Source organism: Eublepharis macularius, chromosome 2 (assembly GCF_028583425.1).
Source record: "Eublepharis macularius isolate TG4126 chromosome 2, MPM_Emac_v1.0, whole genome shotgun sequence".
NCBI classification, from domain to species: Eukaryota; Metazoa; Chordata; class Lepidosauria; order Squamata; family Eublepharidae; genus Eublepharis; species Eublepharis macularius.
This window is the reverse complement of record NC_072791.1, coordinates 99,105,782-99,131,360: the sequence shown is the minus strand read 5'-3', so window position 1 is coordinate 99,131,360 and position 25,579 is coordinate 99,105,782. Positions and strand designations below refer to the sequence as shown.

Below are 25,579 nucleotides of genomic sequence, written 5' to 3'. Positions count from 1 at the left end.
AGAACTTGGGTATCCATGGTGAGGAGTTTATGAGGGATGTGTGCATAGCAGATGTAACGTCTCCCTCCATCAGAGGCTCATCAATTGTTACTTTGATGACATTCATAATATGTCTTGTGGGGTCTTGTGGTACCGGCATATAGCTACCGCAGTTGTCCAACTGACTCCTTACTTCCTGTATATAATCCAGTACCACAAGTCCTCCCCCGTTGTCCCAATGGGGGACCTGGCAGCCCTAACTTCAATACACATTCAGATACACACTTCTGTCTACATTTTTAGACACACAGCTACATGTTAACAGCTTGTTTTATGTTTGGGTAGAACTAGTTTCAAATACTCTTTAATGACAAGATTGAGATAGATCTTGTTTATATGCTCCTTCAAAGGTGTTAGCTGTGTTGATTTTAGGTATCCATGGCAAGGCAACTCCCTTGGGTGAGTCTGTTTCAGAACAAGCACCTGTGGCCTCCTAAGATTTGCAGAGGCAGCTGGGGTCACAGATATTTTCAGATATTTACAAGCCGATAGGCAGCTAATTCCTTGTAACCTCCAGATATCATAGCTGCTGCCTGCCAGAACTTTGCTTGGAGAAACCTGGAAGTCAGGCTGCATAAAACTTCCCATGACCCAACATAGATCAGGGGAGGATCAGGGAATACAAGCCCACAATGGTTTATCTTGGCCAGTGGACTTATTTTGGCTATAATAAATACGTTGGCTCCCTTTTCCATCTGGTTGCCAGGAAAAACACATATACTTGCCATGCTGAAAATGACAGTGGAACACATGCCAGCTAACAAAAGGGCATTCATACTGTAAACATATTTTCAAGCCTTTTTTTAGTCTCTGAACACTAAGACATGGCAAAGAATTAGTAAACATTTGTCCTCTTGCTAATTTCAAGCTGTGTTCACTCTTGTAGTTTTCCTTAGTTTTTAAGTGCTCTTGTCACAGTGATGGAAACCATGATCAAAACCTTTTTAATGTTGGAAGAAACTATGGCTGTTCTTTACTCCTCAGTTTAAATCTATGCAAAATGCATCTGCAAAGTCATTGAGGCTAGGGAGTAACTTCTTACTGCCTGATCCGTCTGTGATTGTTGCCCCTCCTTTTCCCCATGAGATTTCTTGCAAAGGATAGATGCATATTTTCCCAGCCAAGAGAGCACATGGGAAAAGTCTGGCATGGAAGTCACTTTAGGAGGCCATGGCTGCTATAACATTTATTTAAAGCAGTGATGTGTCACTTTGATGTTCGATGATATGCCTCATCAGTTCCCCCCCAAGAATTTCCAGCTCATTCCTGCTCTACATTTTATGCAGCAGGTCTATTCAGTATGCCTATGTGTACAGTGTTCAGTGTGCCCAGCATTCTGTCTCCAATAGTGTCCAGCCAGATGTTTCTGGGTGATCAAAGAGAGCATGATGGCAATAGTTTTCTCTTTCCATTTAATCTCAGCATTTGATATTCAAAAGGATACTTGTCTCTGAGGTTCAACATTAACTGCAGTTCTCAAGTACATGTCCTCTGTGCAACATACAGTGTGAAACATGCTTAAAATACATCTAATTATATGGTTAACTATGACCTAAATCATTTTTTTCCAATGACAAATATGGCATTCTCATTTTATGTTGTGAATTTTGGACATCCAAAAGACATGACTCATGAACTGAAGTTACTGAAACATCTGTTTACAACTGTGGACATTAGTCTAGGAGCATTAGGTGGCTGCAGTGTTCAGCTAGATAACACCCTTACCCCAGAGACAGAAAAGTCTATGTCCCACAACACATTTGGGAGATTATTCACTATTGGAAGATTATCCAAAATTGTCATTGCAGTGCAGTACTGGAACACTGACTTCCTTTGGAACAAACATTGATCCTCTGATTAATACTCTGATTATTTATACTCTGGTTCTAAAGTCCAGAATCAACACTGCTGAGATCTAGTTTCTCTGTTCCATTACAATTATCTTGATTCAAATGCTTCTAAGCAAGTGTGATGTTTTGTTTGTCCCTAAGCACCAACAACTTCAAATTAAATCATTAATCTGGCAATTGAAGAGGCTTGCCAGTGGATATGAGTAACACAGATTCTGTAATTTTATGAGATATAAACTGGATACAGTCCAGCTTGGCTGGTTATGGATGGAGACTCAGTACTTGACTAGATGGACCTTGGCAATTCATATGTTTGGTTTATTAATATTTATCTGTGTTTTGTTAATATTTAAGCCTTTCAAACATTTTCATATGCATGCAACATAACCGTCAAGCTGAAAGTTACATTTTTATTGAACACAGATTATCATTTGCAATAACTGAGTGACTAATGAGTATACTATATAGGCAATGCTTGGAAAGATGCTTGGTGAAACTATAATAATTGTATTTCCATAATATGGTTTTATTTTTGTTCAGTGCAATACATGGCATAGTGTTCAGACTAAATAAAAGGTAAATAGCTGTAGCTGCACTTCTGTAACTAAAATAAAATGACTGCATCTTGAGATTTAATGTTCACAACTGCATTTTGAAGACAAGATTGTTTTTTGTTAAACAGTATGTAATGAATGTCTCTATAAATACAGATGCTGAAATTTTCATTAGTTTCTCTTATTTGATTGTGCTGAGTTAGATAAATTGAGACTGATATGTTACTTCATTATTTTGATCTTACTGAATAAACTTGTATTAAATGTTGAAATCCAGATTTACTAATGAAACCCACCACTAGAGGGAGGTATAAACATAAGCAAAAATCTCCACAAATTACACAACAGTCACCACTGAGGTCTTTTCAGTTATTGCAAGAGTATGTGCAGAGCTGCCCAGACATATAACAAAATCATTATATGCATAAAATTACATTTTCCCCTAAGCCATTCATGACTAGTTAGATAAATTATTACAGTTCAAGAGTTCAGATGATTAGGCTGGGGACCTGAATTTATAGTATCTGCAGTTTCAGCTCCAAAACCTCTATTCTGATTTTGTTCTCCTATATGAATGAAACACATGATTCTTAATTTTACAGCATTTCCTGTTTCCTTGCAACAAATATTTTCCATAAAATGAATACATTTTTCAATGTTATTTGTCAATAAATCAGCACTATGCCCTATATATATTATAAATATAAATAATTTACCACGCATATACCAAATAAATTTCATATAAAAGCTTGGAAAATGCTTTAAAAATATTTGCTCATCCCCTCTCATCAGGCCACTCCAACAAGGGTCTCGGTTTCGTTTTCCCGGCCATGTCGGACGTTCCTCTCCGCAGGCTCGGGGGGAACTGTCTGAGCAGGCTGACTGGGCGGTTGACCCGCGAGGGTTAACCTCCAGGACTCCCAGGGAGGGAGCCTGGATCCGGGGCGCTGCGGGAAGAACCCTCTGGAAGCAATGCAGGGGGTAAATTGCCCGTTTGCCCCAACGGAGGCCGGCAGACTTGCGCAGCACCGCGTGTGCGGCCGGGCCATGGAGAACGGCAATAAGCAGATTTAAGGTGAAGACCTGTAAGTAAGCGAATCCCTTCTGATTTTTAAGCGTATGCAAAGGATCGGTGGGAATTGAAGCTAAAAGGCGTAGACTTCTTCCCCTGCACCGAGTTTCGGAACTAAGTTGGCGCCCCCCCCTCCCCTAAGATGGCGACGAGAAAGCAGAGCCCAGCAATGAGTAAATCGGTGACGGCAACGCTACAAGGGAAGGGGGAAACGCTGGAAGAGCTGGTGAGACGAGCAGTTTTTGATGCTGTGCAGCCTTTTGTAGCGAAACTGAATGAAATGGGGCAAAAGGTTGATTCTGTGGAGAGTGAGGTGAAAGCCATTAAAGAAACAGCGACCGGAGCAGAGCAGTCTGCACACGAGAACGCAGTACTCATGAAAGCAACAAGTAAGGAAGTGAAGCTTTTGGAGAATCAAATAATAGGATTACAAGTGGACCGTGCCCAAACGGTATTGCGTCTTCAAAATGTAAAAGAAGAGCAAAGTGAAAATTTAAAAGATTTGGTGTCTGGACTTTTGGCGCCATTCGCAAAGGCAACTAAAGAAGAGATTAAAAACGATATCTTGGAAGTTCGGCGGACATCTTCAAAGTATGCAATGAAGCGGCAGCTGCCTCGCAAGATTATTATTGACTTTTCATCTAAGATGACTCGGGACACCATCTTATATAATTCGTATAATGTGGACTTGGACTATTTGGGCAATAAGGTTAAAATATTGAAGGATGTTCCATTTTTGGCTCGTAAAAGGAGATTCAAGTACAAGGGACTTGCGGCTTCCTTGAGGAAATGCGATATAAAATATAAATGGCTGTTTCCAGAAGGCGTCTGGTTCAGATATAAAGATCAAACCTACAAGATTACATCGGACGTGCAGCTGACAGAGTTTTTGTTTAACCATCAGGAGTTTCAGCAGGAAGAAAGTTCGAAGTCTGAAGGGGAAAGTGGGGGGGAGGAGAGAGCGGGCGCAGCTGCTCCAGCTGCGCAGAGAGAACTGAGACCGAGACGCAAAGGGGGGGGGGAAGAGGTGCTGATCCTGATTATAATTTGTATTGTATAAGACCTACCAATCTGATAGCATATTAGAAAGTTAACTCTTAAGAAAAATTGCAGTATGAAGGGAATACAAGATATGTAGAGTAGTGTCTGTTGTTTGTATGTTGATTTGTCCTTTTCCCAGTTTTCCCTTCCCCCTTTTTTTTCTTTCCCTTCCCCTTTATACTTTTGTAGTTTTCTGTAGTTTTTTATGTTAGATATTGAAAAAATAGAAAACTTTATTAAAAAAAAAAAGGCCACTCCAACAAGGGTTTCCCACAGCACTGGACTATCATGCCCCAAGAAAATGCACATGGGAAGAGATCACTAAAAGCATTACAGGGTGGTAACTGGAAAAATGACAGGTGGTTGTAGTTCCTTATCTGCAGACAAGACAATGTGATGGAATGAGTCACATTTAATATGAGTGACACTTGTGCCCAGAGGCAAAGCATAGGGGGTGGAGAATATGTTTGGCAGGTCATATGATTCCTTCCCTAATTTAAACCATCATATTTTACTCCAGTGTATACTTACCAAAACAAGTCCACTAATGGGTAAATTCAGGGGGTTGGATCCTGCACAAAATTGCCACTTGTGCAAGACAGCTTCTGCAAGTGAAACTAGAAGCATGCATATGAAAAATATTAACTCCAAATCAGAAAACTGGGAAGGGTATGAGTGTTATTTTAATAAAATATTGCAAGTATTACCATTCTGGAAAGTTGTTCTGGAAATATCAGAACAATACTGCCTTTCCCAATTCTGTCATGCAGAATTAAAATGGGGGATGGAGCGAGGAGGGAAAGGAAGGGCCCACAGCTGATCATCAATGCATCAGTCCTTTAAATTTTAAATGGCTATTATTTTCTATGGGGTTGACCTGGCTTCCAACCCCAGAAGATAGGTCTACTATATAGCAAAGAGTGGCCCTTTACAATTTAAATGGTTGAAGAAAATTAGTGCTGAAAAATGACAGTAATGAGAGTCCTACAAGTGGTAGACTTTCAGGTGCAACTGCAGCCCACCTCCCATTCTCCCACAGTTTGGCAAAGGCTCTTAAAAGGGCAGGAAGGAATATGGACTAGGGCTGACAGCAGGGTACAGTATAGCCCCAGAGCTGCCAAAAGGGCTGTAGACAGCTTGAAGATTGAAGATGGTTTTTCTACTAACAGATATGTCCAGGGACAGTTCCAAACATTTTCCTATGGGTGGCACTGTAGAGTGGAGGCTAGATCTATAATTCATTTTTTTTCCAGCACTCAACTGCTGAACAGTGGTACATGGAGTCATGGACCATTTGAAACTGGAAGCCTCATAGAAATTAACGGCCCTTAACAGCTGACCAGCTGTAGAGCATTCCATTTTCCCTAGCCACTCCTGCCTCCCTGATCGATTCCCAGTTCTGATATTACTGCGAATGGTATTGGGCTCGGGAATCATGTCAAGGAGGCAGCAATGATATTGCTGACCCAATCCAATACCCAAAATATCAAGTATTTCATTGGGCTATTTCGGTCCTGGCACCTACCTGGTGGAGGCCCAGTCTCAGCGAGATTTTTTATCATTTCACTGGGCCTGTAAGATGGAGATGTTCCACCAGGCTTATGGTGGTTGAGGCAGATGAATTGCCCAACTAGCTCCTCCCGTGAGGGGAGAGAGATGCCCCGACCTGTACTTGTTAAATCTTAGCCATGCTGCCCTGTGGACCTTGAGGTTGTTTTGAGATGTGGGGTGCAGTGTGAGCCACTTGGGATGCTTTTACTGCAGTATTTTAGTGCAATATTATATGATTGCTACCAATGTTTTATTATATATTTTTATTATATGTATTTATATGCTGTGAATCTACGCTGAGCGTGCTTGCAAGGAGAGCAGACTATAAATTAAACAAAATAAAAATAAATAATAAATAAAATAATAATAAATTCATGAAATTTTACAGCTCAGATCTGCTCTCACCTTTGAAACTTTGTATTTGCAACTCTTTAGGAGTTTCTAAAGTCAAAGCTCAGTGCGATCCCAATCTCTCCAATGCCTATTTACATATTTCTTATGCAAGTAAATGAAGTGTGCGTGTGTGCACATGTGTGTAATTGAGGCAATTCCTTTGATCCAAAATCCTTTTTTAAGTCTCTTGGAAAAAAATGTTCCAAGTGCAGTTTCAACTGAAGGTCATTTGTCTTGTAAATATTAGTACAAGAAACATTGCAAAACAAAGTCTCGTACTACTTTATTTGTGGAAACATGGGGAAAACTAGTAATGTGTTTGCTATAGTCTTAGTGTTGAAGAGTCCTTCTCAATAATAATATTCTAAACTTTTCATGAAATAGCCCTCATTATAATGGCTTGTATCCTAAGCTCCCTTTTTGATCACAGAAGGCACTTCTGCTTGACATAGAGGAGGACAGTATTTTCCCTGATTACCCCATTGACCTCATAATGTTCCTTAGGGTCCAGTGTCTCATGATAACACCATCTCAGAAGGCATAAATCCCTACCGTAAGAGGGCGAAGAAGAGAAAGTCACAGTGTATGCAGTGTAGTTCTGATTGCACTGCTCAGGAACCAAGCCAATATTCTTTTGACCAGGAAGAGAGGGCTAAAATTAACAGCTGCAAATTCTTAGTCCCAAATAAGAATATCTAACTGATAAACAATAAAGCTTCTTCTGCATGGTGAACTTTACATCTGGCTTTCTGCATGTTCAACCCATGAGGATTGGATCCACTTTATTTATCAGTTCTGACACCCAACTGCTTTGATTCTTTAATTATACACTTTGAGGGAGTTGAACCAAAATGGTGTCTGTTTTTTGTTTCTGTCCTAGAAAAATGCCCCATTTCTGCTGCAGGCTTTGAGGACATATCAGTTTCATTAGCTGATGGGCTAAGGACACCTCAGTTTCCTCAGTTGATTGCTAAGAAAACTTACAAGAGTTTTTAAAAACATTTTTAAGGGTACCAATTAGACATGGGCACGAACCACAAAAAACTGAACCATGTGGTTCGTGGGTTTCCACAAACCAGCAACCATGAACTCCCATGAACTGGAGCAAGTTCCTGAACCAGTTCATGGTTCATGGGGTTTTAATGCCCCTTTCCAGGGGCGTGGCACCGGCTCCAAAGGAGAAGGTTGCTTGAGAAGAGAGCTCCGTCCCTCCCCACCCTAATTCCTCATTGTACATCGTCATAACAAAACTAAAAATCAAAATAAGAGAAGAATATGGGCAAACAAGGCATGGGGAAGAAAAAAGGAAAGTTAAACGTCTCAAAAAGACTGCAAGACTTCTTCCCAAACTCGCAGCAGGCAGCAGAGGAAAACTGTGCTGCATTCAAAATGGTGGACGAAAGCAGCAGAGGTAGGAACAATTTAACTACCTTTGCCAATCCCACGCTTATTGAATTTCTGGCCCATATGGAACAAAAAATAGTGAACAAAATGTCAACTTTGCTTCAACCATTGATAGATCAGCTAACAGAAATAAAATCGGCTTTAGATAAAACAGCACAAATTGCTGGACAAGCACTAGCATTAAGCACGTCATTACAGTCTAAACTATCTGGGTTACAACAAGAGAACAAGCAGCTACAAGAAAAATTGTACATATGGAGATAACAGCAAAAAAATCAAATCTGAAGTTTAGAAATTTTGAAGAGCAAGCAACTTTAAATGTTGATCTGCCTTCTTTTCTAGCATCATGGCTAGCACAACACTTACAACTCAAAAAGAGTACAACCCCTTTGATTACCAAAGCTTACTGAGAGGGAACCCAAAAAAATCTAGACTCTAAGAAGCCTAGAGATATCTTAGCTACAATTCCAGACGGGGAAATATGGATAAAAATCCTGGAAATAGCAAGGAAGAAAGGGTCAATCCCTTATAAAGGAACAACTATCTCAATACTTACAGACTTGCCATCTTCAGTTTTAAACAAAAGAAGAGAACTTAGATCAATAACTAAAGCATTGAGGAAAGCTCAGATAAAATATAAATGGACCAACTATACGAAACTTCATGTTAAAATACAGGACTTTACTTATCAACTTACAGACCAGGAATCTGGAAGATTACTTTTGCAAAACCTCAGGATCGAGTTTCCTAAGAACTGCAATAATACCGTACAGAAAAGAAAAGAACCCAATCTCTTGCCAACGTACAGGGGAAGCAGGATTCCAGAGAGATGCAGCCAGCAAGTCAGGAGCAAATAAAATTTGATGTAACAAAATGTGATGTAACAATGCAAGTTAAATGCAAAATTTAATATCATGTAAATATGTTATGACCATATAATCTTTAAAAATCATATAGGAGTAGAGGTATGGGGGGAGGGAGCAGAGCTCGTATAGGGCTCCCATTTATTTTTTTTACAGTTCTTTAAGTTTGGTATATATTTAGATAACAATAGTCTATAGGGTGTATCTCTTAGGCTACAGGGAACTGTTTAGCATAATTTAGTCCATAGTTTATTTATCAGTATGTAAAATATTCATTATTTAACTGATCTAGGTATTAATATCATTGAAAAAAGAGGGGGTTTAGGGTTAAGTGTGGGAGGGGGGAATGAAGGAAGGGATTATCTTAGTTAATAAGAGTTCTAATAAAAGCTACAAATCAATATTTTTCTTTTAAGAAGGAATAAAGAGAGGGAGGGGGAAGGGAAGGAGGGATTAGTTAAGCAGGTTAATAAGTGTTTGAATAATTGTTACAAATCATTGTTTTCTTTTTTATATATCATTTTCAGTAACCAATCTACTGAAGATCTGGCACTATGACAATCCTTATTTAATCACTTTTCTAAAAAAATCTATTTTTATATATTATCTTTACCAATATCCTGAGTATCATCAATATAGAAACAGAGCCTTATATCAAGTATAATATTATAAAGATTTTTCAATAATAATGTCAGGCCTTTGGATAATGCTTAAGAAAAAAATACTCATTTATTTAACTATTTTTTTAGGTAGCAAACATTGGAAAGAAAACTAATAATATCATTGTATGCTAATTATCTTTAACATCTGTAATAGAAGACTTATTTGATATCATTGTACAATATCTATCTTTATTACATTTGTAACTGTTTATTAAGCATAATTTAAATTTTAAAAAAATTAAATGCCCCTTTCCAGCTGCTTAGCAGCAGGGAAAGGGCCTTTTAAATGGTCTGCTTTCCTGCTGCTTGCAAGCGGCAGGGCCCTTTAAATGGCCCAAATCCCACAAACCACAGCCCCAGCTCCACACTTACCTTGTTTTCTCTGTGGCTGCGGCCTCCTCCCTCTCCTCCCGCGAGGCCCCTGCCACCTGCCAGCAGATAGTTTAAAGGGACCTGCCATTTGCAAGCGGCAGGAAAAGTTTAAATGGCCATTTCCCTGGGGAAATGGCCATTTAAACTGCCCTTTAATACGAACCAAATGAACCAGTAGACCAGTTCGTGGAAGTTCGTGGAAACGAACTTCCATGAACCACTGGTTCACAAACCACGAACTGGCCTGGTTTGTGGGGTTTTTTGGTTCGTATTCAGGTTCATGCCCATCTCTAGTACCAATGTGTAATATTGCTGTTTAAAGTTTTTTTAAAAAATGGGCTAAAATATACAGGAAGCACAGGTGAAAAGTTTAAAATATTGAGAAAGATTCAGGACTCTGCAGAATTTTTGTGTTAGCCATACTGCAGCGTTTCCCCTCCTAGCAGTTGCAAGGGTTTTTTCCCCCTATAAGGCACCAATGTTGCTATTTAATTTTTTAAAAAAAATTCAGGAAAAAACTGGATTGGTTGCTGTTCGAGATGCAGGGGAATGAAGGTCAAAAGGCAGAGTCAGGGCCAGGCCTCACACTGAAGAAAGCATTCTGCTCTTCAAAAATGCCCCGGCTGGATTTTACTGGGTGGGGGGAAGTATGATGCAGCCTTTCTCTGTGTGGAATGCAAAGAAGTCTGGGAAGATTGACAAAATCTTTCACTGTTAGCTTGTCAAATTGTATTCACAAACTTTACACCATAAACTGTATGTACTGTATGAAAACTCCTCCCAGATAGTGGTAATTTCCAGCATTAAACTGAAAAATGTTTTGATTTTGAACATGGTCTGACAAAATAGTTTCTGCACCAAGGGTAGAAATGTGCACCACCTTGTGGCTAGAGGGAATAATACAGTCATTCTTAGGGATGAGCATATACCCCAAGTTTATCCCAATTGGATAAACATTACAAAAGTAATGAGTACTGAGGAATTACACAATTTTAAAGATGACAATGAGAAAATTGAAATTGTTCAAGATTTTCTATTTCTTGGCTGAATCATCAACCAAAAGGCTGCAATGAAGATTGAGACTTAGAAGAGCAGCTGTGAGAGAACTAGAAAAGATCCTTAAAGATAAAGATGTCTCTCTGGGAACCAAAATCAAGATAATCCAAACTATGGTATTCCCCATTACTATGTGTGGATGTGAAAGTTGGACAGTGAAGAAAGCTGACAGGAAGACAATTGATTCATTTGAAATGTGGTGCTGGAGGAGAGTTTTGCGGATACCATGGACAGCCAAAAGACAAATAAGTGGGTACTAGATCAAATTAAGCCTGAATTCTCCCCAGAAGCTAAAATAACAAGATTAAGGCTATTGTACTTTGGTCACATCATGAGAAGACAAGATTCTCTAGAAAAGTCAATAATGCTAGGAAAAGTGGAAGGTGGTAGGAAAAGAGGAAGACCTGAAAAAGAGATGGCTTGACTCAATAAAAGAAGCCACGTTCTCCAGTTTGCAGAATCTGAGCAAGTCTGTTAATGATAGGACATTTTGGAGGTCTTTCACTCATAGGGTCATCATAGGTCGGAGGTGACTTGATGGCACATAATATACACTTCCCCACTGGAATTAATTTGATCTTTACTCCCCATATTTCATTCCAAATTTCAGCAGAATATTCAAGAGTGGATGCCAAAGAGTAAAGAGAGATCATATATTAAAAATAATAAAGGAATCTCTTCAAAACTGGCTCTCTGCATGCTGAAAAACTAAATTATATTTTTAAGACATTTTCCAGCCAGTATATGAATTTTGAAGGGGAAGAACCAGTTTGGTGTAGTGGTTAAAAGCAGCAGGACTCTAATCTGGAGAACTGGGTTTGATTCCCCATTCCTCCATCTGAAGGCAGCTCAGTGACCTTGGGTCAGTCACAGCTCTTCTAGAGCTTTCTCAACCCCACCCACCTCACAGGGTGATTGTTGTTGCGAGGATAATAATAACACACTTTGTAAACTGCTCTGAGTGGGCGATAAGTTCTTCTGAATGGAGGTATATAAATAGAATGTTGTTATTGTTATTATTATTACATTCTTTTATTTTTTTTGTTTAAGCTTCAGAGCAGCATGATTGTGCTCTCATGTCTCACAGAATCAAAAATATTTGCCTTCCATGCACCAAAAAAATTCAACTAAAAATACTTTCAGAACACAAAGAACTAGTTTTGAAGAGGTTGTTACCTTTTGCTGTTTCTATAGAAACACATGCATGAATCTCAGGATTACCAAAAGTACACATCTATAGGATATTAACCCCCTGACACACAAACCGTCCCCAATGGTTTGTAGTCTCCACAAACACTGGAGAAAAATTGGGGCACTCCCCCTCCAATGCAAAACTGTTTCAGTTTGCTCATAGGGTATCCTATAGGTCAGATTTTGGTCCAAAAAAAAGTCCAGTGTATTGGAAGTGGACCATGATTCAATCTTAGCTCTGCATACCAATGCATGTCAAAGAGATTGAATTAAGCAGGATACAGATCACCGTAGGTCATGACTGGAGCACAAAGAAAGGTGGCAGGAAAACTTGCTCTACTTCAAGCAGAACTTTATTGTAATGAGAAATCATTACAGTAACATGCTGCTTAAATATGCTGCCACATCCCCAGATACTTGGTGGGAACGGAGCAAACTGCACAGGAGAACCTGTCCTAACTTGAAGAAACAGGAGCATATGAAAAAATTCAATGGCCAATATCTCTGTCAGTCTTTGGTGTTCCTAGCAGAAGATTTATCAGGAAAAAATCATTTTAATTAGAAGCTCATGACAGAAATGAAAGCAATCATGAAAATATTATCTAGCACCATAAACAAAGATTATAGCATGGTATGTTAACTAATGAGTTAGCTTAACTCTCTAGAATAGTTCAATATGCATAGCTAGTAGTCTTGTTACATGATCTTTATAACTGCTCAAGGCCCTTTCTGTTCTCTTCCTCTAGATGGAAGAGCCTGGCACCTGGAATACATCATCAGCTGTGAGACAACAGAAGATAGCTGCGAGACATCCCAAATATCTATTGTATCTTAATGAGATTTTTTATTCATTGTTAGTGGGACTAGAGCCAATATGGGCTGGAAAATGGAATATAAATGTAACTATAACTACAAATATAAATGTAATATGATCAATCTTGAATGTACTTACCCACTGGTAACATCATCAGTCCTTATGTTCTTGCCCAGAACATCTCCATCACTCATATATCCTGTAGCATCCATAGTGATGCCCTCTAAATCAATGTCATCACCTCCTTTGTCTGAGACGTCCACATGGCAAACATTACTCCCCCGAGATGCTAGCTGTCTCCTCAAAGGAGCTGAATAGGTGTAACGTCCTGATTCTGCATTGATAAACCGGCTGGCATTGGCTCTTGGGGGATATCCATTGCCCACTGATGGAGCATCACCTGCCTGAAGGCGGGGACTTGACTGCCCAAGTCTCCAAGATAAGGGTGTTGGCCTTCCTGTCAAACTGAGAATACTGCGGCCGCTTATTTCAGTGGTGACATTGGTATCGAAGGTGGTCTCCAAGGTGCTGGAAAAAATGAAAGAGTGAACATTATAACAGATACTAATAATGCCATAGATATCAGGCAAAATTGATAAAAGAGATAAAATACTTCATACTTTAAAGTAAATATGAAGGTATTTTCCTAATGGAGTGGGTGAGGGAAAAATTTGAAGACCATGTCAATAGCTTCAGGCTGGGGGCCTCTGGGCATTACTTCCATAGTCACCTCTTTATGAATAACAACAACAACAACATTCGATTTATACACCGCCCTTCAGTACAACTTAATGCCCACTCAGAGCAGTTTACAAAGTATGTCATTATTATCCCCACAACAAAACGCCCTGTGAGGTGGGTGGGGCTGAGAGAGCTCCAGAGAGCCATGACTAGCCCAAGGTCACCCAGCTGGCTTCAAGTGGAGGAGTGGGGAATCAAACCCGGGTCTCCAGATTAGAGTCCCGCACTCTTAAGCACTACACCAAACTGGTGTATGTCATCATCATAACCATGCACATTTTCAAAAAAATATCACTTGAGTTATATTATACCACATTATTTTCATGGAATAAGGTTTCTCATCTTTGGAAGAGGACCTGATCTATGATGCTGTACAATAAAGCCATATCAGTTCAGCATGGATAGGGATCTAGCTTGATATCATACGCTCACTGGGAAATAGTGAGGGCCTCTGTTGACATAATTAGCCCACATCACCATGATTAAATCTGTAGGAAGGGGGTTCTTTAAACTAGCCATGTTCAGTGAATGCACATACAATTTGCTTGATTTTTCTTTATTCGTGTATTGAGTAATTCTCATGTTACATTCAATGAATGTATAACTGAACATGTGATTCAAACTTAACCTTTATCCAGGTACTTGTCCCTGATTTAATTTGTACAATAAATATACATTGGCTCATTTGCACTGCATGCATGTGCATGCAGGATGTATGTGAATTCACTGTCAACATGTGAACAAAGCTACTGAATCCAATCATTGATCTAACTAACTTAGTACTTACGATTGGCAGTGGCTCACTACCTCAGATCTTTCCTAGACCTACTTAGTAAGTTCTTTTTAACTGAAGTTAACAGCAATTGAACATGAGACCTTCTACTTTCAAAGCCTGTGATAACCAATGATCATATTTACACCCCCCCGAACATTTAGATAGGGTTGCCAGCTCCAACTTGGGAAATTCCTGGAGATCTGGGGGTGAAACCTGGAGAAACCTGAAGAAAGTGGGTTTTGGGGAGGGAAAGGACCTTGGCATGGCATAATTCCACACAGTCCACTCCCCAAAGTAGCCATTTTCTCCAGGTGAGCTGATCTCTGTGGCCTGGAGACCAGTTGTAACTCCGGGGGATCTCCAGCCACTACCTGGAGGCTGGCAACCCTACATTTAGAACATGATGCGTCACAGGACTATATCATTATGTCTCATTTGGGTGAGGCTATGTATGCTTCCATAGTTCCACTACAGACAGCTCCACGTGGTGGATAATACTATATACAGCACAGTAGGCAAGGCCATAATCAAGCCAGAAGGGTGACCACAGCTATAGCTGCAGATAGCATCCTAAGAACAAGCTTTCTCACTCTCTGCCTGTTATATGCCTTACTCAGCAAAGCTGGAGCAACGGATATTTTTCAAGGCATGATTTCAGGTTATGAAAGGTATTTAACGTAAATATTGGCACCATTTTTTTTAATAGGACAAGTTTCTTTATCCAAGCCTTAACAGAGTCGAGCTGCATGAATTACAGCTTTCCCATCATCAACTTCCGGCTGCTGTCCCCACTGAGATTCTGCCCCAGGAACATCAAGAGGGAGTGCAGTGGAAGAGGGAAACAGGGAAATTGTCTCCTTTTCTGCAAGAAGAACATGCATCCAGGATTCAAGCCACAGCTCAGGAGGCTGCCTGAGTGAGAATCAGGGCAGCTGCAGCTTCTACTTCTCTACTGCCTGCTTGCTCACCCACTTGTCTTGCAGCAGTGATGGGGGGGAACGGTGGGCAGAAGCAACTACTGCTCCTTCTACCCCACCAGCCTGGCTTACACAGCAGATAGCAGCTGCTCTTCCCTTCTCTAAAATGGCAGCTAAGACCTCACACATGAAATATCTTTTTTTCTTTAAACCAAAATGTTTCTTTTTCTTCTGGATATTTTTCTGCAAACCTGGGATCAGAAGAAAAATGTCTGATGTGTATACCTGGCCCTATTCTTTAGGTTTTTCTGTCTACATGTGGGCCAAGTTCAGAGTTAGATGCAGGCACTTAGTTAAATCTTCATCCTTACTGCAAAAATCCTGCAGGGCAATACGTGATTTATCAATAAGTAGAATATTTGTAGTTTAAGACACAGAAGCACCATTTTAAGACATTTTAGGTTTATATTTTCTTCTCAGCAGGTCAAAACAGGAGCTTGAATTCCACTTGTTATAACTTGCTATGCTAGTTAACTCTTACAAATCACAAATCTCAGAATATCACATGTTGATAATGTACTAGAATTTAGGCTAAATGCTATTTTTTCCATTAGAAACCTGGATTAAATACATAAATATTTTTAAGGTTTCATTAAAATCGGAGATGGCAGAACTTACAAAAAAAATGGATCAAGTACAGAATGATCTGCAAGCTACACAGCAGAGAGTTAATGTAGTAGAGAATACGGTTGACACCTTAGCAGACGTGCAGAGAATGGAGATGCGAGGAATGAAGGAAAGAATGGTCGTAGCTGAATGTAAACAAATGGCATTTTAAAAAGAGACATTGTAAAGAGAAGTTAACGCAGAAAATTGACTATTGTTTACATACCTGCGGCTAGGAAGAGATAGCAGACTGTGAGAAAGTTTTAATATCGCGAGAACTGCTGTGAAAAGAAGGGGAGCAGGAAGTACGTCAGAATCATAAAGAGACTGGCAAGAAGTGGCTTGTTAACAACGGAAGCGGAAGGCCGCCATTTTGGAACAGGGCAAGGCTGTGACTTCAAGGAAAACGGAAGTAGGCCATCTTTGGTGAAGGTAAGGGTGATTGCTTCAACATAAAACCATAAAGAAAAAACACCCAACATTTTGGATTACGCAAACTTTTTTCTTTAAAAAATAAACCGAATCAGGACTTTTAAAAATAACAGAAAGTAATAAACTAGCGCCACGGAGTTGAGGAAAAGAGCGGACACGTGGGAGCGAAGTAGAGCTAGCCCCACGATGTCAAAGGAGTGGCAAACCATGCTGGAAAATTTGGATAAAAAAGTCTCAGAAGGAAACAAAGAGTTTAAAGAAATGATGCAGGAGAACTTTAAGGACTTTAAAGAGGCACTAAAATTGGAGATGGCAGAACTCACAAAAAAAATGGATCAAGTACAGAATGACTTGCAAGCTACACAGCAGAGAGTTAATGTAGTAGAGAACGCGGTTGACACCTTAACAGATGTGCAGAGAACGGAGATGCGAGGAATGAAGGGAAGAATGGCCGTCGCTGAATGTAAACAAATGGAAAAGCAACTCAGATTTCGTGGGATTCCGGAGATTGTGGAAAAAACAGCCCAAGAGCAGATTACAGAAATCTTGGCGGGTTACCTGGGGAAAGAAGAAGAGGAGGTTGCGGCTCTCCTGGACGTGGCATACAGAATTAATTCAAAATTTGCAGCTCAGAAGAAGTTACCAAGGGATATGATCGTGCAATTTACGACTAGAAACACAAGAGAGTCAATCGTAAGCAAACAGTTTCAGGAACCATTAGAAGTCGACGGGAAGGTGGTGAGAGTCATGAAAGAACTGCCCAGAGCGGTGTTGTTGGAGCGGAAAAAATACAGAGAGCTGGTCCAGATGTTAAAGGATTTGAAAATTAGGTACAGATGGGAAATACCAGAAGGAGTGGCATTTGAATTTGGTGGAGTAAGGAGAAATATCAGGTCGGGTCACGAGATGGAAAACTTTATTAGGGACAATGAAAAGGACTTACCAAAAAGTACAAGAATGTGATCATGGAGTGTAAAATAATATCTTGGAATGTAAATGGACTAAATTCACCCTGTAAACGAAAGGCTATTTTCCACTGGCTTTTAAAACAAAAATGTAATATAGTATGTCTCCAAGAGACACATATCAGAAAGCAGGATTTAAAGTATTTGAAATCTGTAAAGCTTGGAAATGAATTTGCAGCAGCCTCCAAAAAGAAGAAGAGAGGAGTTGTGTTGTATATAAAGGAGGAACTGCAGCCAAAATTAATTTTAAGTGATGCAGAAGCTAGATATTTAGCAGTGGAAATAATTTGGAACTTGAAGAAGACCTCGGTGATTGGAATTTATGCACCCAATGGTGCAAAAGAAAACTTTTTCAAGGATTTACAAAAACAACTCGATGAGCTGACCTATAATCAAATAATTCTGGCAGGCGACTTCAATGGAGTTACAAACTTGGAAGAAGATAAGAAATCTAAAATTGCACAAAAAAAAGAGGACTTTTGCCAAAGTCGTTTTTTGCGATTAAGGAACAGGAAAGTCTAGAAGATGTATGGAGGAGACAAAATCCAAAAAATAGACAATATACCTTTTATTCTGCGAGGCATGCTACTCTATCAAGAATTGATATGATCGGGGCTTCTAAAGAACTAATGTTGTGGACTAGAGATGTGGAGATAATGCCTAAGGTAGGCTCAGATCATAACCCAATCATGTGGAGATTCGGGAAAAACACTAAAAGAAGAGGATGGAGAATAAATGAGGACTTGCTGCAGATAGAAGATAATATGGCGTTGCTACAAAAGGAGACCAAGTTCTTTATACAATATAATATAAACAAGGATGTGTCAACTTATAAGGTATGGGACACTTACAAAGCTGTAATAAGAGGAATATTGATGGACTTGAATGCAAGAGATAGAAGGAAAAAAGAAGAAAAGAGAAAGGAAATAACTGAAAAAATCAAAGCCAAAGAGATGCAACTTAAGAAAAGACCAGGGAAGAAGCGAATATATCAGGACATAAAAATATTGCAGGAGCAATTGACGGCAAAGAATAATAAAGAATTGGAGTGGAACCTGAAAAAAATGAATCAAAAAATATTTGAAGGTGCAAATAAACCTGGCAAATATTTAGCTTGGCAATTAAAAAAGAAAAAAGAGAAGAAAACTATAATTAAGATTCGAGAAGAAGACAGAACATTATTGGATCAATCAGCTATTAGTAAAGCTTTTTATAAATTTTACGCAAAACTGTACCAGAAAAAAGAAGTGAGTAGAGATTCAATAGCGGAGTATTTGGAGAGAATGAAACTTCCAACGATGTCAGAGGAATGGAAAGAAAAATTAAATAGGGAAGTGACAGAGGAAGAAATAAAAGAGGCCATCCAATCAACGAAATTAGGGAAAGCACCGGGACCGGATGGGCTGACGGCAAAGTTCTATAAAATGATGGCTAACGAATTGGCACCTTTTTTGAGAGAGGTAATGAACGAAGTGATGCAAGGCCAAAAGATTCCTGATTCATGGAACGAGGCTAATATATCACTGATTCCGAAAGACGGACAGGACTTGACCAATGTTAAAAATTATCGGCCAATTTCGTTGCTGAATAATGACTATAAAATATTTGCAAAAGTTTTGGCGGAACGGATAAAGGGATGGCTGTTGGAATTTATTGCAGAAGAACAGGCTGGATTTTTGCCTAATAGACAAATCAAAGACAATTTAAGGACAGTAATAAACGCTATTGAATACTATGACAAGCAGTGTGACAGGGAAGTTGGTTTCTTTTTCGTGGACGCGGAAAAAGCATTTGACAACTTGAACTGGGACTTTATGTTTGCCACCATGGAAAAGCTGCAAATGGGAGAAAAGTTCATACAAGCGGTTAAAGAAATTTACAGAGACCAATGTGCAGCGATTGTAGTGAACGATGATCTAACCAAAAAATTGAAAATAAGTAAAGGTACAAGACAGGGCTGCCCTCTGTCTCCATTGTTGTTCATTTTGAATTTGGAAATATTGATGATTCAAATACGAGAGGATGACACAATCCGAGGCATAAAAATAAAAGAATTTTCCTACAAGGTCAGAGCATTTGCGGATGATATAATGTTAATAGTAGAAGATCCAATTGAGAACATGCCTAAAATAATTGACAAAATAAAGGAGTTCGGAGATTTGGCTGGATTTTATGTGAACAAAAAGAAGTCGAAGTTACTATGTAAGAATATGACTAAGCAGAAGCAGCAAGAACTAATGGAGATAACGGACTGTGAGGTAACTAACAAAGTAAAATATCTTGGTATTGAACTGACTGCGAAAAACATAGACTTATTCAAAAACAACTATGAGAAATTGTGGATACAAATAGAGAGAGATTTCATAAAATGGAATAAACTGAATTTATCATGGTTGGGAAGAATAGCAGCAGTAAAGATGAATGTTTTACCGCGTGTGATGTCCTTGTTGCAAACAATTCCAATTATTCGAGACTCTATAAACAATTTGACAAATGGCAAAGGAAAATTTCAGACTTTGTGTGGGCAGGCAAGAAACCACGTGTGAAAATGAAAGTATTACAAGATGTGAAAGAAAGAGGTGGTTTGCAACTGCCCAATATAAGACTATACTATGAAGCAATATGTCTGGCATGGTTAAAAGATTGGATAACGTTAAAAAACCGTAAATTGCTGGCTTTGGAGGGATATAAAAAAATATTTGGATGGCATGCATATTTGTGGTATGATAAAGTAAAAGCGGATTCTATGTTTTTGCATCATTACATTCGAAGAAGCCTCTTCACAATCTGGAAGAAGTATAAGGTTTACATGGAAGATGGAATTCCTTCATGGGTGGTTCCGTATGAAGTAATAGATCTGAGAACTGTCGACAATGAACAGCAACGTTTAACTTACAAGGAGATAACACAAATACAACATTCAATATTAAGAATAAAAACAGAAGAAGAGTTGTCTCCTTGTTATGGATGGTTTCAATACAGACAGATCAGAGATCTTTTTAACTCGGACTGTTCAAAAGGAGGAATAAGAATGGAAAATTCAGAATTAGAAGAAGTGATATTACAAGAAGGCAAGAAAGAAATCTCAAAGATTTATAAAGTACTTCTAAAATGGCATACGGAGGATGAAACAGTAAAAGTCCAGATGGTGAAGTGGGCAATAAATTTTCATAAAGAAATAACAATGGAGGCGTGGGAGCACTTGTGGAAAAATACACTGAAGATTTCAACTTGTACGAACATTAAAGAGAATGTGTATAAAATGATCTATAGATGGTATTTAACACCAAAGAAAACTGCGTTAGGAAATACTAACATGTCAGACAAATGCTGGAAATGTAAAAAGCATGAAGGATCATTGTACCATATGTGGTGGACTTGTGAGGTAGCTAAGCAATACTGGGGAGATATAATTGAAGTAATTAATGAGATTTTACAAATCCAAATAAATAAGAACCCAGAATTGTTGCTACTGAACTTGGGAATGGAAGAAGTTCCAAGACTTTTGTATGCGCAGAAATGGAAAATACAAGAAATACCAACTATAGAAGATTGGATTTACAAATTGCTGTACATGGCGGAGATGGACAAAATGACAAGAAAACTTAAAGATCTTGACCCAGGACAATTTACTGCTGATTGGGGGAAACTGAAACAATATTTACAAAAAAAAAATGGGATGTGAAAGGAGAACTGTGGCAGTTTGAGAATTATTAAAATGTGATGTTGAAGATAGAAGGGAGAAGCGACTTTACCATTAAGGGGGAAATTTAACTATTACAACCTAAGCTAGTATTATGTGTAAGGAAATTTTATCTAGAACATATAATTTAATTAAGGAAGAGTAAAATGGATATATTACTGGATTTAATATAGTATATATATAAAATAATTTGAAGATGCTTAGAGTAAGAGATATTATGAAATATGTGTTATAGAAGAATATAAGTGAAGTTAAGTTAAGCAATAAGAAGGGTTAAGGGTTGGAAAGCTGTTGGAAGTCGACAAGGAGGGGGGAGGAAAAGGGTGGGGGCTTAGAGCAAATTAGATATAATGGGAATGTATGTATTAAATATGAAATAAAAACTCACCAATAATTTTTTTTAAAGATTTTTAAGGTTTCTAGCAACAAGATCCAAGTATATTTGAATGGCATGTGTTTATGTAGAGAGATAATATGGCAGTCTCTCTATGGTGACAAGAGCATTTTATGTCTCTGTCCATAGTTGTACTATGTATGGATGTGAAAGTTGGACAATCAACAAAGCTGACAGGAACAAAGTTGATTCATTTGAAATGTAGTGATGGAGGAGAGTTTTGTGGATACCATGGAAGACCAAAAAGACAAATAAGTAGCATCTAGATTAAATCAAGCCTGAATTCTTCCTAGAAGCTTAAATGACAACACGGAGACTATTGTATTTTGGTCACATCATGAGAAGACAAGACTCACTGGAAAATACAATAATGCTTGGAAAGGTGGCAGCAGGAAAAGAGGAAGATCCAAAATAAGATAGCTTGACTCAATAAAAGAAGCCACAGCCTCCAGTTTACAAGATCTGGGCAAGGCTTTTAATGCTAAGACATGTTGGAGGTTGTTAATTCATAGGGTCACCAAGTTGGAAGTGACTTGATGGCACATAACACACACACACATCCACAAGTTACTGTATGTCTCAGCCAAGAAATCTTTGTTATTTCTTTATTATTTCTTCTGGCTGAATTTACTTCCTAGTTGCATAACATATAATGTAATTTGGCTGAAGCACTCAAAGTGGGCTCATTTAGACTGTACCAACGATAAGCCTTCTACAGAATTTTGGGTAACTTTAATGACCTATAGTAATTGTCATTAAATCACACTGAGTCATCACATTAATTAAAACTTCAAAAGAAAAACTGATATTCCGCAAGTTCCTAAGTATGGAAGCGGATTTAATTGAACTTGCCACACAAGCCTTTAAGTTGTGAATTTATTTGTGGGCTACTTCTGACAGCCATCCAGACATTTTATAGTTATGCCAGGTTACCTTCTTGATGTGGTCACCTACTTTTCAGAAAACATCATGATGAACATTTAAATCTCATTAAATGCTCAAATGTGACAAATGGGTTTTTGTTGTTGAAATATTCTCAGTGATCCTAAAGACGGCTTTTCATTCAAAAATCGTACCTATGTTTATTGCTAATACAATTTTAAGGCTCTGTTTGTTCAAAGAGTAGGTAGGAATTCAAATTATGTGCCTTATCAAATAGGTCAAACACAGTTCAGCTGGTTGTTTAAATACAATATTATAGATCTGGTTAAAATGTTTTGAAGTCTCTCATGAGAAAACGTAAGCAACATTTTCTCACATCTTTATTCAAACACTGCTTAAAATGTTTAACAAGCATTGCTCTGAGTCTAGGCTTCAACAGAGTTTTCTCTCTTGTTCTTTCCACTACTAAAATTATTAGGATATTACCAAGAATAAGAGTTAGAACCTGGCCTTTCAATTTGAAAAAAAGAATAATAAAGCACAATACATACTTAGTCAATTTAATGTCTATCATATCATTCTTAATCATTTCTTAGAAGCAAACACAGAAACAGTCAAGGACAGGGGAAAAGGGCAACATACAGTTCTACCCTTGTATGAATAAAGAAGCAATTCATGCAGCTACCTATGAGAGACCTGGGTTCCCCGTAAGCTAGACATGGTCTCCTCTAGGTTTTGCCGGAGATCAGCTATATTCTTGACAGTTCGCAGTCGGCGGGTTTCTGGATCTTCCCCTATGGAAGAATGTAATTTTAGACAAAAACATAAAATATACACTATTACCAATCAAAACAGTTGTACAGCCATCCCTCGTGGTTTCAAGTCAAATGCAATTTCCTGCTTTTACATTATTTAATACCGTCTCATGCTGGATTCAGTTTATTGCTAGATGTTGCCTAGTGTAGCTTTGTCTACAGTTAGGCATAGTTATATTATTAACTTTACTGCCACGGGCTTCCCTTGTACTAGCCTTTAAGTAGTAAAATCATTGATGATTTATGCTTTTGTTTCCTAGTCATATTATCAGTGTGAAATATTCTGTCACAGAGAATGGAAGATTTAAGTATCACTTACCATGTAGCTTCCTTTCTTGGTGGTCCGAGAGTGGGTCAGTCCGTACTGTTGGGAAGTGACTCCTCCTCTCCAGTGCAGGTTCAGTCGATCTGATTGATCCCGGAAGGGGAGGGGCTTCCTCGGCTCTTCAGTTCTTTTTCAAGCCTGGAGTCCCTGTGAACTTTTGTAGTAGGTAGGAAATTCCCCTCCACCTTGCTGCATCAATTTTACTTACTAACATTAACACAACTCATAACAAACAGTGAGATTACTTCTTGTTGTCAACTATACACATATTCTATTTCCCTACTCGTGTTCCCGATAACTTCCTTTTTAACAGATATACTGCAGCACACCCTCTTTCTCTGTAGGGTGGGTAAGACTGACCCACTCCCAGACCACCAAGAAAGGAAGCTTCACAGTAAGTGATACTTAAATCTTCCATTCTCCGGTGGTCCATTGGGAGTGGGTCTGTCCATACTGTTAGGACGTATAAAAACAGTGTGTCCCAGTGAGGGTTACTTAACTATCCAGATTTAGAGATTTAGATTTGCTGAAGTACTCTTCTCCCAGAGGCAGCCTCAGCTGAGGCTATTTTGTCTATTTTATAGTGCCTAGTAAAGGAGTGAACTGATCTCCAAGTTGCTGCCTTACATATCATCTCCAGTGAAGGACAGGATCTATATGCGGCCGAAGTGGCTGGCCCCTGAGAGAGTGAGCTGTGATCCCTTTTGGTGGTTCCAGCTCTTTGGCCTTGTAGGCCAGAATAATACATTCTCTAATCCACCTGTTTAAGGTGGAAGTAGATACCCTTTTCCCTAGAGATGACTCTCTAAAAGAGACAAACATGGATTCGCATTTTCTGAAAGATTTAGTCCTATCTATGTAGAAGCTGAGGGCACGGTGGACATCTAGACAGTGCCATTCCCTTTCCTTTCTCTGCTTGGGGTTGGTACAGAATGATGGCAGATTAATGTCCACACCCTTATGAAATGTAGAATTAATTTTTGGGATGAAGGTCAGGTCTGGTCTTAAAACGACCCTATCATTTTGAAAAATGCAAAGTTCCTTATCCACTGATAAAGCATTTAGTTCAGATACCCTTCTGGCCAAAGTAATCCCCACTAAGAAAAGTGTTTTGAAAGTTAACTCCTTTAGGGGACACATCGCCATGGGTTCAAAGGGCTCTCTAGCCAGTGCCCTCAAAACTATGTTAAGATTCCATGTAGGGAACCTGTGAATTTGAGGTAGGTTAATTAAGGACATACCTCGTAAAAATCTGTGTGGGTGTTGTGCGAGGGGCTTCCCTTTTCTACACCACCCTATGGCTGAGATAGCTGCCATTTGTCTCTTTAAGGTGCTTGTGCTCACCCCCTTGTTCAGACCTTCCTGGAGAAAGAGTAGAACCTCTTTAATAGATATTGGTATTGAATCCTTCTGTCTGCTTGATCACCAGTTCTGGTACACTTGCCAAGTAGTGTTGCAACTTCTGCTGGTAGATTTCTTCATTGAGGCGAGTATCATCTCCTCTGAGTGCCCAGCTGTCTAAACTGGCAGAATTCAATCTCCAGACAGTGAGATGAAGCATCTCTGGCTACAGATGTAAAAGGGGCCCTTGTGTCAGGAGATCTTTTCTGATAGGTAGGCGTCAGAGTTCCGAAATCGATAGGTTCTTCAGATCCTAGAACCATATTCTCCTGGGCCAATATGGTGCTATTATTATCATCTCTGCCTATTGTTCTATGGCTTTCTGTATTACCCTGCAAATTAGTTGGATCAGTGGAAAGGCATACATGAGACACCTTGGCCAGTCACAATTCAGAGCATCTGAACACAGAGTCTATGGTTCCCTTCTTCTGGACATGAATCTTGGTACCTGACAGTTTTGACCGTTGGAAAACAAGTCCATGTCCGGAGTGCTGAACTTGTTGCATACTATTTGGAAGACTTCCTTGTTCAACATCCATTCTCCTTAATCTAGATTTCCTCTACTTAACTGATCTGCTGGGGCATTGTCCAGTCCAGTGACATGAACTGCCTTCAGAGATTGGATGTTTTTCTCCGCCCAGTTTAGAATGAGGCTGGCTTCTTTGTGTAGAGTCCTGAACTTGGTCCCCTGCCTTGTCTGT

At 39.1% G+C, this 25,579-nt stretch overlaps 1 protein-coding gene across 1 annotated transcript in view; it reads right to left on the bottom strand.

Annotated features, from left to right (window-relative positions):
• Positions 1–25,579, bottom strand: part of NAV2 (neuron navigator 2) — a 377,156-nt gene that overhangs the window by 168,835 nt on the left and 182,742 nt on the right. The window contains exons 10-11 of the mRNA XM_054972286.1: positions 23,023–23,131; positions 13,001–13,390 (exon numbers count right to left, since the gene is read on the bottom strand). Of these exons, the coding sequence (XP_054828261.1) occupies positions 13,001–13,390; positions 23,023–23,131 (499 nt within the window). The remainder of the gene's footprint in view (positions 1–13,000; positions 13,391–23,022; positions 23,132–25,579) is intronic.